At 40.7% G+C, this 13,680-nt stretch overlaps 1 protein-coding gene across 2 annotated transcripts; it reads right to left on the bottom strand.

Annotated features, from left to right (window-relative positions):
• Window positions 1-1,334: 1,334 nt before the first annotated feature.
• Window positions 1,335-13,595, bottom strand: qrsl1 (glutaminyl-tRNA amidotransferase subunit QRSL1). Of its 2 annotated transcripts, XM_069536147.1 has the most exons (12): window positions 13,368-13,595; window positions 11,882-12,041; window positions 11,704-11,802; window positions 11,526-11,622; window positions 11,226-11,387; window positions 10,919-11,094; window positions 9,899-10,011; window positions 9,335-9,527; window positions 9,081-9,198; window positions 8,117-8,322; window positions 7,415-7,677; window positions 1,335-2,465 (listed from the first exon to the last, which is right to left on the bottom strand). In XM_069536147.1, exons 1-11 carry the CDS (start codon window positions 13,593-13,595, stop codon window positions 7,460-7,462), a joined length of 1,770 nt encoding a protein of 589 aa, XP_069392248.1. In that variant the 3' UTR covers window positions 1,335-2,465; window positions 7,415-7,459. The 2 variants fall into 2 exon arrangements, with proteins under 2 accessions (XP_069392248.1, XP_019940705.2); XM_020085146.2 differs by lacking the exon at window positions 1,335-2,465 and having other exon boundaries at window positions 6,937-7,677.
• Window positions 13,596-13,680: the final 85 nt, after the last annotated feature.

Below are 13,680 nucleotides of genomic sequence, written 5' to 3'. Positions count from 1 at the left end.
TCTCTCCCTTTTCCCATTTTAACTTTTACATGGATACTATATTTTTAAAGTGTACTAGTTGACCAGCTTTTGCTTTTTTGGGGACAAAATGTTCATGTTGAGAACAATTGAGTTTTTTGGTTTTCTATTTTAAGCTTTTGTTACAGGTCTTTTATCTGTACTGAAATGTGAACTGGTGCCCTGATTGCAGTCTTTAAACTGACTTAAAGTTAAATAGTGCAGCTATATTACATATTTGTTGAATTATTTCTTTGTGGTTCGTTTTCTCTTCATAGGTTTGTTTTTTGACTAAAGTATACTAATTCTAAATTTGTGAGAGTTTGAGCTTTTGTTTGGGGATAGAATGTTTAAGAACACTTAAACCCTCTATTTAGCATCTGCCACAGGTGAACATCATTTGCTATGGGAGGATGACTTAACACTAGACTGCATTTCATCTTAACTGAATTATTATCAAGAGCATGTAATGTTTTTGAGTTTGTTATACTACTGTTTTTCCCAATTCTCTTTTCACTATCCCCTGTGCAGCTGGAACATGGAAGATTGTAACTTAAGGATCATTTATTTGTAATGTAGATTCACTTACTGTGACAATGTGGCTAAATACCAAGATTTAATTGAAGAATCATGAGCCTCAAATCGGTCACATCAATTTTTAAATTAAAGTTTGTTTGAAATGGTCCAGGTGACTTCAACCAACTTCTTGCTGGTGAGTGACCATCTCTGCCATCAGGTTTTCTTTGAAACTTAGTGTAGGCAACATGAAGGGCTTCTCAGATGTTCCTCACTACACCTGATATGCATGGATGTGTTGTAGTTTTAAATGAAAAAATCAAAATGTGGTCTTGTGTTTCCAGGTGGTTGTAGCCCAGTCCAACATCACCATCGTGGCTCCAAGTGACTCCAACAGCAGTAAGCCCCAGTCTGGAGAAGCGAATGCTGCCGAGAGGACCGGAGGCCTGACGCTGCTGCTGCTGCCCTTGGCCCTGGGAGCCTCTCTGCTCCAAGATTGGTCACAGTGACTGGAGTGATTCTCTGCACTGAACTGACCGAGGGCCAAATGCTATTGAGAATTTGTATTTAATAAAAAAAAAAAAAAAAAAAAATCCCATCTTGCACATTGGAGCAGCGGTTGGATTTCACCCAAGAGCGCACCAATCAGACACCCCCTGCCCCTGTTCTCAGCTTCACCCTTCATGGACTACGTGAGGGGGGGGGTTATTTATATAAAAAGTACCACATCCTGTATAAATGCAGAACTAGTTGAAAAACATTCAATTTCCATTTACGCAGGTTGTGATTCATGTATACTTGGTGCAGCCTTTAAGCTTGAAAGTGATTGTAAACAAGTTTAGAAAGTTTTCTTTTTTTAATGCATTCTGGAAATGTGACAAATGTAAAAACATTGTGCTTTTTAGATCTTGACTTTTTGTAAGTTGTGTTGAATAAAGCTTTCCTTTCTGTGAAATTGACTGATCCCCCTTTTTTTAATCTTTTGTTGAGCTTGAAAGCTAAATGTGCAGTTTAAACTTAAGTATATCAAATGGTGTTCATCTTAATTGCACCTTGGGTGGATTACTGCGCTGCTTTTAAACTAAAGCTCCTTAACTGCCATAAGTCAAGTAACCGCCTCAGTGCTGGAACCCTGCGTCAATACTGTTTGACAAGAAACAAACTCCCAGTCTTGAGGCACATGTTGGGGGGGGGGGTTATTACCTAGTTTTGTGGCCTCCTGGTGCAGTGAACTGTTGAGCCACCTTGATTGGAAAATTAACATCCCTGAATGAGGTTAAATGTTTGCATTCAAATGTTCTAAACACAATTCTAGTGAGTAGTAGAAAGTCTACACATCTTCTGCTGCAGATTAACTGCATTTCTTGCAACTACACCTTGGTGATGATTAACCAATTCAATTGGCTTTTATGATGCAAATTGTGCTTAAATTTGTCTCTAATGGTTGCACTTACAAGTAGCTTTAGATAAAAGCATCAACTAAATGAAATGTATTGAGCCCTTAATGTACCTGATGCATGGTCTCATCAAAGGGCCTCTCTGTGAGCTGGCTACTGGAATTCACCTGTAACCCCCACCTGAGCGTACGTGCATGCTTGATCTCTGTGGGAACCACATCCCACTGATCACGTGACAAAGGCTGCATTGTCCAGCGCTTATCTGCTCCAGAGGTATAGACTGTTATCAGGTGACCCTGTCTTCCCCTTCGTAAGGTACATAAACTTCAAAGATGTGAGCTTTGAAGATGTAGATGTCCATCTTTACCTTTCCTCTGATGCTATACTGAGTAAGAGGCATAAGCCACATTCCTGTATCACAGCCTTGAAATGTCAAAGACACTAGTGTGGTCAGTTGATCCAGAGAAGAGTTCTCACTTTAGTTGACCACCAGAGTGTGAAGTACCTCTCGTTCCTTCCAGCTGCTCCACCCATCCTCTCCTGTCAACCTGAAACCTAAGCAACAGACAATGGGTTTAGGTGTCTGTTTGCCGTTGGAGGGAGTGAGCACATGCAAAGAACCACATAAAGGAGGGGAGAGGGGGATGAAGGGAATGTGAAGGACACTCCAGATCTGAGCAGCCCCTTCACTTGCTCTCGACCTCACTCTTCTCAAAGCAGGAATCTGCGTTTCAGCACAGTTCAGACAAAGAGGTTTCAGTTCTCTTAGTGCTTTAGTGTTACCATCTAAACATCCATGCTGTTTTTTTATGGCTTTACTTGAATGCTTCTGCTTTTAGAACCAGTTTTAAACATTTGAAACATAGACTGTGGTTTCTCAATATGAAACTTCATTTATGTTTGGATTCGTTTTATAAAGATTCTTGAAACCCAGAAGATGAATCCTACAGCGATTTGTCTTTTGCATCAACACCACATCAAAATTGTTACTTCCCTTTGAGATTAAATTAAAAAAAAGATGTTATCTCTGACCAGCAAAACACACATTAGTGTGCAGCATGTTACAGCCTGTTGAAAAACAGACGTACACAGTTTCTTAAAATCTTACTCCATCCTTTATTCCTTACATTCTGGTCATTTCATGGTCAGGTCAGTGGAGTAAATCTTAATATGACAGGAGAGGCTGAGTAACACAATGTTGATTCATTCATTTTCACAGATTCAGACGTCCAACGTCCTGTGTAGGAAAGAAACATTTTGCAGCTCGTTGGCAGGGAAACAACAGGGAGCAACTTCCATGTTGGTTTCCATTTGATTTTAACATTTATTGATTCAAAAGAAGCATATTGATGATTTGATATTGGTCATTGCATGCATCTCCCTGTGCAACCATATCAGCAGCTAGTGCTTACTAAGTTTATTGTATTGATACGACATCATTGCATGAATAATCGCTTCAGGGAAATTCAGATGAGCTCTGTCACCACATCCTGAGCGATGATTCAAAGAAGATGTCGTGGGGGTGTAATGTTTGACTGATAAAAAACAAAAACTCACACACCAGTCAGTTTTTCTGTTCTTCACACAGAGATTATAGCGTAAAATCATTATTTCACTTTGTATCAAATGTCATTTGCAAGTAGGAAGAGCCAATTATCAATGGAACATCTCTGAATGAGGAACAAATATGAGCACTTGACTGGTTACTGTTGCAACCGTCTGCAAGTGGTGTTGGGGTGGATGTATTTCCCTGCAGATTAGAGTAAAATGTTCTCAAATGTAAGTGGTTCTAATCCCAGTTTGGCCCAGACCTGTTAACCGGAGACTCTAAATTGTCTGTAAGTGTAAACGTGAGTGTGAAGTGTTTGTCTCTGTGATTCACCTGTTCAGGGATGCATCTTTGTTGTCATGCTGATAAATATTTGCATAAAATGAAGGTTGGTACAGTCAAGAAAAGGCACAAGTTATATTTTTGAATACTTGGCAGGACAGATTTAACATCATTAGGCAAAATAAAACTGGAAAAAAAGTGATCGGAATGTATGAAGAACAATATTTATAAAGTAGTTGTAGTGGTTCAAATAGTAGGCTATTAGAAAGGAGGCAGGTGAGGGGGCGGAGGCCTGTTACATAAACAAGCGTTACATTTACAGTACATGTTACTTATATTACCTCTTTATAGCTTAAGGCAAAAAGAAAGTTTCCATCCATCTATTCACCGAACCCTCCGAGTGTTTTACAAGCAGAGGAAAATGGGCAGAGTACATCCTGAACAGGTCAGCAGCCCAACACACACACACACATGTTTGAATGGCATCTGAAGCAGCCTTTTAAAAGAATGCTGAGCTAATGCTACCACAGGTTAATCTGTGGAAGGTGCACAAAGCCAAAGGAACCAAACTGTGTATTTGGGGAAATCCCTTCACCTGGCACCACCCGGCTGTGTCACTAATCATCTGGTTCAAATAGAAACAGGCCGACACAACGCAAGCACACACACACACACTACACACACAATAGTTGCTTGCTTTACGTCTTTAAAATAAAACACCCACATGGTTTTCCAGGGAAAGACGTGATTTGACATTTGCAATACAAACTCCCTCTCTCTAACCAATAAAACTATGCTCACTGTTTGGATGTCTTCTCTCCTGTGGTGTCTAATCTCATTTTGCTGAGCTCTGTGAAGATCAATGTGCCATCTGAAGGGAACTACTTCATGATGTGTGGCGTTCTGTGCCGTCAGTTGGCATACACTCATTTAATAGCTACACCACAGCTAAAAATAAAACAACAGCTCTGTTTTGATTTTGACAAAAATTATGACAGAGAGGTGTTGATTCATGGTTGCACTAAATATTGTTTATTGCAATGTGGTTTTTCTACCTTACAATAACAGCAACATGAAAAAAACTTTGAGGGGGAATGGCATGTCTGCCCCCTGGAGGCCTGGGACGAGTCGGAGCTAACCATAAGAGACAAGTGGGTCACCATTCTCAGTGTGGGCGGAAACCAAAGAGGACATTGTTGGGCGATCAAAAGAAGAGCAAAAAAAGAAAGTGACCTAGTAAGAAACCATACAAGAGTAAATATGAAAGCATATTTAAATTTTGTTGGCAAAGAGGCCAAAGGATGCAGGACAGATGTTGACCCGGCGTTGTCGTTAATGGACAAATACGTCATAACTTTTGCTTGCTCGCTTTATGTCAGGTTGTGTAAGCAAAGTTGTCGACTCGCTAGTCATCTGAAGCCAAGTCAACCCAATTTGAGTTTAAGCCGATAAATTGGGTCATATTTGTGTAAAATCTCTCCCTTGTCAGTTGACATTGTTTTTTGGATTCTGAGGTTCTCATGTACAGCTGTTTGCATGGGGGAGGCTCGGACCAAAACTCTGAGTTATGACAGTGAGTTACACATCACACCTGCAGGGGGAACCCAAATATGTCCAAGAGCAAAAAGCAAGCGCTTTAATGTCTTGTAGTCCTGTGTGAAAAGAAAGCAAAAGACTATAACTGAGGGACCAGTGTCTGCTATTATCCAGTACAAATTAAAGGCATGTCTTGCTGTCTTACAGGGACGATGTAGGAAAGTAAAGTCATATGTGGTCGAGACATGGCTTATGTGAAGAGTCTGTGCTTTTCATTACAGCACATCCTTCACTGTCGGCTCAAAATTCATTTTTGTTTAATGAACAGGATCCGGATCAAATGACAAGCCCTGGAGAAAGCCAGGCAGGTGGGAGGGATGGAGTGCAAACCCACACATCCAGAGAGGGGATGTCAAAGCAAACACAAGCCATGTGTGGGCTCTCTGAATTCTGCTGTGTGTGTCTGGCTCAGCAGAGGTGACTCATCATCCTGCGGTCAGTGACCACACAATATTTTCTTGTTAGAAGAAGAAGATATACTTTTATTGTCACGTTCAACACTTTTACATGTATACATGAAATTGTTCTCCGCATTTAACCCATCCAGTTGGCACCGGGATGAAACACACATTGACAGATGCCATGTACACACATATACTGGAGCGGTGGGCTGCTGTTGCCAGCGCCCGGGGAGCAGATGTTGGGGGGGGGCGGTGCCTTGCTCAAGGGCACCTCGGTCGTGGCGAGCGGGAGCGGGGATCGAACCGCCAACCTTGGTTATTGGACGACCTGCTCTACCAGTTTCCAGAACTGTAATTGGCTGAATGGATACATTTTACTTGAGTTGACTCTACCCATTTAATGTGGATCGTCTTTGCATGTCAGGGAAAGTATCTAATCCTGGCTGGTGTTTAGTCACGGCAAGTTGTTACTCATCTCAACTCAGTGGAAACAGCCTAGTTCTTTTCTTCTCAGACATACACCTGCAGAGGAAATATCTCTTCCACGTTTGAATAACTTGAATGGCTGAACACTTTGTCAAAATGGATTGGAGAGAGATGTTTGAGTCAAAGTCGAGACTTCTGACATAGATACTGATAAGATGGTAAAAAATATGTTTTCCTAACAGAGCTGAACTGTGCCCACTGGTGGACACATCTAGTGAACTGTGCCCATCGGTCATCTATCTCTTTGTTGCTCTTTTTGCTTTGTGGATTAAAATGAGTCTTTGTCTTCAGAAAACTCAGCACAGGTCAAATAACTCCTCCAGTCTGAATTCTGAAGTGTCCTTGTTAACATACTGACGGCTGTTCAAACAGTGTATGAATGGTGTGTGAAAGGATGAATACAGCTTGTATTCTAAAGCTGGGTCAATAAGACTGTTTATATCAAATTAATCAGAAACTAGTTAGTTTAGTTGTCCTTAGATATTTAGATAGTGTATTTCTCATTCAGGTGCATTTAAAGCTGACATGTGAACACTTTGAGGTTACAGTGTCCTGGTTCAGCCTGATTGTGGTAACACACTGATTAATCTCAGCAGTGAAATGAGCTCCATGAGCTCCATGAGCTCCATCTGCTCCTCCCTCAGTCAGTCTACAAAACGTGGAATGGAATCAGAGTTGGTTCCATTCAGGAATTCAGTCGCACCCACAGAAGTTTAGGTTGATATTTTTTTATAGTTTTTATAACATATATTCATTGTCATTTTTTTTTAATGTAGTACATTTATCAGTTTTGTCAAATGCCAGATAAAATTGCTGTCAGAGGCTGCTACTTTGGGCCATATTGGCAATTATGCTATTGTGATTGTGTCTTGTCAAGATAGTAGATTTAATTTTATTTTGAAGAAGAAGAGGCTTATTCATTACATTCTAAAACAGGATCACTTCGATTGTTTGGAGGAGTTTGAGGAGGAAACGTAGGACGAGGTCGAGAACATCTTTTGTAGAAATTCCCTCAAGGCATTTTTGAGATGTCCCGTTCACAAGAATTGGACGGACGGATAATCTGAAAAGCCACAGAGTCTAATCCGAACAGTGTATCTTCACTTAAAGTGGCTGTAATCTCCTCATTGTTAGTTAGGTTCATGTCGTGTCCATAACGTTTACACTATAAGGTCATGATGTGGCTGTACCTTGTGACTTGGTCAACAGTTGGTTCTTTATGTCCTCAGTTCACTTTATACAGCAGAAGTTTGTTCCCTTTCAGTCGTTCTTGTGTCAGTGCTGCTCTTGCTGAAGTCTCCATGGTCACTGATGGAGGGAAACCCAACCCTTTGCTCAATCCATTGGGCGACACTGAGCAGCTTCATATCTTGGACAGTGGGGCCGATTAGCTGTAAACCAATGGGAAGGCCCCGTCTTGATAATGCGGTTGGCACTGACACAGCGGGAAGACCTGGGGTGAAGAAGAGAGATGGAAGAAGAAAGATAGTTCATGGGAAGAGAATAATTAGGTGGTTAAGGTTAGTTAGAGGTTAGTCTTGGACAGGACAAGGTTTAACTGAATATAAACACACTGGATTACACCTTAATCTGAGTGGAAATGATGAGGTGTTGAGGTTGAATGTTATGATTTGTTGCCTTCCGAGAACTGCTTTTGCTCACAAATTTTCAGTTCCTCTTTCATTTCCCTGGCAAATGTATGAAATAATGTGCCTTTGTCTCAGCAAAGAAGCAGTAATTATATTTAAATCATATTGATGAAATATCTTCAGTTGCAGTTGTGTGGCTGCACAGTGTGTGTGTTTATCCCTGCGTGCAGAATACACACATTTCCTACAAATGCATGAACAATGCTACAAGTTCTGCCTAAAGCTCTGGTCTTGTCTCTGTACCTGCTATGTTGGCCGGTTGGGTGAAGACATCTTCCTGTGTGCTGCGTGTTCGGTTGTCTTCCTGTGTGAAGTCAGAGTACCGGGCTGCATCCGTCAGAGTGGTGGGTGTCAGCAGCACGTCAACACCTGAGCTGAACACGCGCTTGAAATCATCCGCTATCAGCCGGCGGACTTCCTGGGCCTTTACAAAGTAGTGCTGGTAGCTCCTGACAACATCAGATTGATAGTGTCAATCACTTCATCCTGGCTGTTTTTGAAATATTACAGCACCACCACATCATTTTATGCCTCCTTAAATTTAGAAATACAACTTAAATAACCAAAAGTATTCTACTGTAGTTGTAGAGTCTGATGATGACAGAGATCTTAGGGAACAGAAAAAGTCAAAGTGAGGAAGTGACACGCTGACGGCGATAGAGCTCAACAGCATGGTTACAGAGGGAAAACTTCCCACAATTCTCAGCTCGCTGTTACCATGGAAATGTTTACCCCAACTTCAGAACAAAATCGTATCGGCTACAATTGGATTGTTATGTTTAACACAGATCAACCATGATTCCCCTTTCAAACATACTGCAGCTTTTTTTTAGTTAAATTCAAACACCCTGGAAGTTGGAAGTTGAAAAGGGATAATTCGCAATGGTTTATGGGATGCGCATTTCCTCCCCTCCTAAAATCATTATGTAAACAGTCTTGTTCCTTTGCCGTTTTAGGGTTGGGGTTTTCCAATTTATTTTTGCTCAAAATCAAACATATGGTCTGGATTTATCTCCTAGCTGTTGGCCTGGTTCCAGACTTAAAACCGATTTTTCTGAAACGTCAATGGAGTAAAAGAACAGGAAATGTACTTTCAGAGCCAGAGCTGTTCTAAAAGTGGGAGGTCTCTATTAGGCTCCATACATTGGTTTGAAGTCTGAGGTAAGTGAAGCACAATGGTGTGAGAGGGTTCAGTCTGTTGTCTCACTGTTTAAGCAGGAAGTAGTTCCCAGAAAGAATCCTCCCTCTCACTACGTCATTGAAGCCCTCATGTCGGGTTGAAGCGTACATGGCCTCTGTCGAGCTGTTCACCTCACTACGGTGGCCTGACAGAAGAGGGACGGAAATCATTGTCATTACCTTTATCATCCTGTGACATGTGGTGTAATCCAACACAGGATTTGTGATTCACAGCAAATTGCTCCTCACCACAAATCTACCATATTGGAGGCAGGTTCATACCGTATTCAAGGCCATCGAAACGGGCCATGTTAGATGCCACTTCCGCGGTACACAGGACGTGGTAGCACACAATGGAGTACTGGGTGTGGGGAAGCAATACTTGCTCCACCCTTGCACCTGCTCTCTCAAACATGTCAGCAACTCGACTCCACTGAGCTAGAATCTCTGCAGACAGCCCCGGGGCATGGTACTCCTGACAAAACAAGGAAGAAAAGGAGTTTTTGAAAATTGTATGCAACTGTGTTCAAAAAGGCAGCATACTGTAATGTACTGTGCATGAATTTTTCTTTGTGACAAAAAACCTGGAAATAGAATTTATTAAATGGATAATATACTATCAACAGCTCTTTTTCGGTAAAACATTATACAGTGAAAGTTTCTTCCCCAATTTTTTGTTTTTCTTTTTCATGTAGTCTTTCTCTGTGTATCTATATCAGTATTTTATTTTACTTTATCTTTTTTTCTGGTAGAATGAGGATTTAAGTTCCCTCTGAAACTATGTTGTCGGTGATGCTGAGATAATTCAGACGAGAGATCACAGCTTAAATCCAGAGCTAAACTCACTTTAGGGATACCAACACAGATGTTCTTCACGTCAAAGTCTTCAGGCAGCTCGGTCAGGGATGACGGGGAAGGGATTGTTGTTGAGTCTCTAATATCGACGCCTTGGAGGATACCTGTGAAACATGAGCAGGTGTGCTGTATTTACAATGACACATATTCTTGTCATTACATGAACAGATGTAAAGGTGCCCTGTGGAAATTTCTTTTGTGTAGAAAAGTAATGTGTTTTTCACCCAAATGCATTGTGCGTATCCTTAAGGTCAAACAAATATAATATAAATATTAAGATTATTTTTTTGTTTTTCATGTGTGAATTGAAAATTCACATTTTTGCCTGCTAGCCTTTGTTGACTCACTGTTGTAGCTATTGGTGTAGAACTGCTGGATTATTGCAAAACCAGGGGCATGATGGGATGACAGGATACACATGATGACTCACCTATAAGAATATTGCTCTATAGTGCCACTAGTGGCCAAATCACCACAGTGTATCTTTAATGTGAGTATTTCTTCTGGTATTTGGGAACTGTGTTTGGGAAATCTCCAACAACCATTTTCTGACACATTTGACCCTCAACAGTAAATTGTAACATTTATTGCACATTCATTGGTGCCTAAATATGGACTGGATTACTGGACTTTGGAATACTGATCTTGATAAAACATTTGAAACCAAAAATCAATCATAATGTGGTGGTCAGTGTTGACATTGTGGTAGTGGCCAGAAAAAAAAAAATCAAGCACAAAAATACTTTCAATTCATTGTGAAACTTTTATTATAATGTTTTATTTTTTTTGCACTAGTTACTGACATTTGTACTTTATAGTTTTATTTGCACTAGTGTATTGGTATTTGTATTTTTTGGTTACTCTTATTTTCTGACACTATTACATGTTGAGTTGCTGGAGGTGCCTGGGATTTAAGATTTTCATTGCCAACATGTACGCTGTATCTGTTGTGCAGATGACAAATAAAACATTTGAACCTTTGAAACTTTATCAGATCAAAGGTTTTCCTACCTAGGACAATGGCTGCATCGCTGACACTGCGTGTCATAATGCCGGGGACGTCCATGGAGTTGACCAGAGGGATCAGACCGTGTCTGGACAGTAGACCGTAGGTGGGCTTCAGGGCCACAACGCCACAAAGTGCTCCAGGATTACGGGTAGAACCACCTGTGTCTGAACCCAGAGCTCTGCGAAGTAATCACCAAAACACCTCATTTACAATTGTAAACACTATTTCAAATCTAATTACGTCTATGTTTATTTATTTTAGACAGTTTTCCCGGACCAGTAATGATCAGACATGATTCTGTTCTCTCACAGGTAGCTGGAGAGTGAGGCCACAGCTGCAGCACTTCCTCCTGAACTTCCTCCAGTTATGACCCAGTCAGAGTCCGGTGACGCCCCTGTCTGCTCTCTGTAGGGAGCAGCGTAGCTCCAGGGATTCCTCACTGGACCCCAAGCCCCGTCCGTACTCCCTGAACTTTGAAATACATAAATATATAGATATGTGTCTCTTTCTGCAGGTGTAAACACCTGTAACAGCTTTTCTCAAGTAATAAAGAACATATACTGGGATTTGTAACTAGCTGTTAGCAAAATAATACAACTATGGCCTTACCCCATAGCAAACTCATCCATGTTTGTCTTTCCCACCAGGACAGCCCCTTGGTCTATAAGCTTCTGGACGACTGTAGCATTGTACGGAGGAGTGTAGTCTGTAGCAAAAATCGTGGCAGGTTATCATTACTGGATTACATTGGCTGGAAAATATTAGACAGGGTAACTCATTAATTTACCTCTGAGCATCCTGGAAGCACATGTGGTCCTGATATTCTCTGTGCAGTAGTTATCTTTGACTGCAAAGGGGATTCCATCCAGAGGACCTTTGGGGGCACCTGATGGGTGACAAGGTCAGACTGTAACATTCATGACTCCACTCAGGACAGAATAAAATGAACACCCATGTGTTCACACCTTGCAGCAGTCTGGTTTCTGCTTGTTGAGCCTGCTTCAGTGCCAGCTCCTCTGTCACAGTGATGTAAGCATTAAGATGTTGAGTTTTCTTGATGCGGTTCAGACACCTTCTACACAGCTCTGTCGGGGAGATCCTTCCCTCCCTGAGCGCTAAAGACACCTGGAAAACAGTGAAACACCAGAAGTGAAATGTAACTCACTTCTTACACTCCAAAGAGCTTTTTCAAAGCAAACATAGAACCATAGTAGAAAAGAACAGATGTTATTAATACAATAAGAATCATCAGAACGTATTCCCCTCCGGCACCCACATACAGTAACTTCAAAGAGAAGATAATTTGCTGCTATCACAGTTTCCTGAAGTCGTAATATTTCTCTCAAGAACCCATAATATTAAAAGGCACCACTAAAATACCATAACACAATTATGAAATGTTATTAAAAATGTGTTGTCAAGTTTTTTTCCAGAAATTTATTTTCCTGCTGTAAAATGTAAACATGTCTTACAGCAAAAAAGCCTAGTTCAAGTACTAGTTCTGTTGTACTTATTTAAGTACTTTTACTCCGCTAGATTTATTTGACAGTTAGCTGTGAATTCTTGTGAAGATTTAAAAAAATCAGTCATTATGTCAACTATAACACTGAAATAGGGCTGGGATAAAAAAAACTATATATCAATTGATTTTGATATTGATATTCTCACAATAAATGTCATATTTTTAAAATCTTAATTTTGAGTGAAGGTTGTAGTTTTAAACTCTTATGACAGACAATGAAAAAGACACATGACCAAGGGCAAACCGTTATCTAAAATCTGAGGAAGACCAACTATGTGTTATATGTCCTCACTGCTGGACACAACTTGTGTTATATTGCTACTGGTGACAATTATATTGCGATGCTTATTGAAATATGTTTATAGCCCAGCCCTACTACCAACACCCTCGCTGATCACATTAAAGTGCAACTTACATGTTGAGTCATAATGACAAACAACACTGAATGCTGTGATTCTGCATCATGGCCTAAATGATTAAATAAATAGAGTAAAGATTAAGTACATATTTCTGCTAATACTTAATCATATGGTTATCTTGAAAGCTGGACTGTTAACACAGGGTATTGTTTGAAATTAAACAGCATCATTGGTACTTAGATTAAATTAAAGGTCTTTCCAATGCTCGTTGTTTTGTTACTGCAGCACAGACAGGCATCTTATAAATACTGTAGTTTATAATTAAGCAGTTTATCAGCTGTATTGGTTCTCTATGCATTAAACTGTGTAATAAAGTTTCTATAAAGAAAGAAGGACCACCAGACAATTCAACTGTTTAGTATGAACATATATATTTCAACCACAGTCAAGTAATAAGAATGTAAAGCACTAATCAGATGTAAGTTAGTTGTTAAAGATACAGTGTTTAGCTCAAATCCAACACAGACAACAAACATGGAGACCTGAGCTCAGAGAACAACTCGCACTCACCTGCTTTATCGTCAGGCCGAGCATGGTGACACTATTTTTGCTGTTACACCTCAAATTTAACAACAACCTTCGCTCAGCGTGCAGAAGCTGCCGCAGGAAGCCGCCATGTTTGTTTTGGAGGTCACCGTCCAACAGCGCTTGCTTTGATTGGACGCTGATGAGTAAGACGCGCTCTGATTGGCTGGAGGCGCTGAGCGGTGACCGACTCGCCGGTCGAGGAACAGGCATGTTACGGAAGAGGACGTTGTTTTCACAACGATCGTAGATATATCACTGCACCCAGGTGGCGGAATAACAACACCTGCTTTTGCTA

The sequence above is a fragment of the Paralichthys olivaceus genome, chromosome 12 (genome assembly GCF_024713975.1).
Source record: "Paralichthys olivaceus isolate ysfri-2021 chromosome 12, ASM2471397v2, whole genome shotgun sequence".
In the NCBI taxonomy this organism is placed as follows: Eukaryota; Metazoa; Chordata; class Actinopteri; order Pleuronectiformes; family Paralichthyidae; genus Paralichthys; species Paralichthys olivaceus.
Note: the sequence above shows the minus strand (reverse complement) of the source record. Positions and strands in the feature narration are given on the sequence as shown.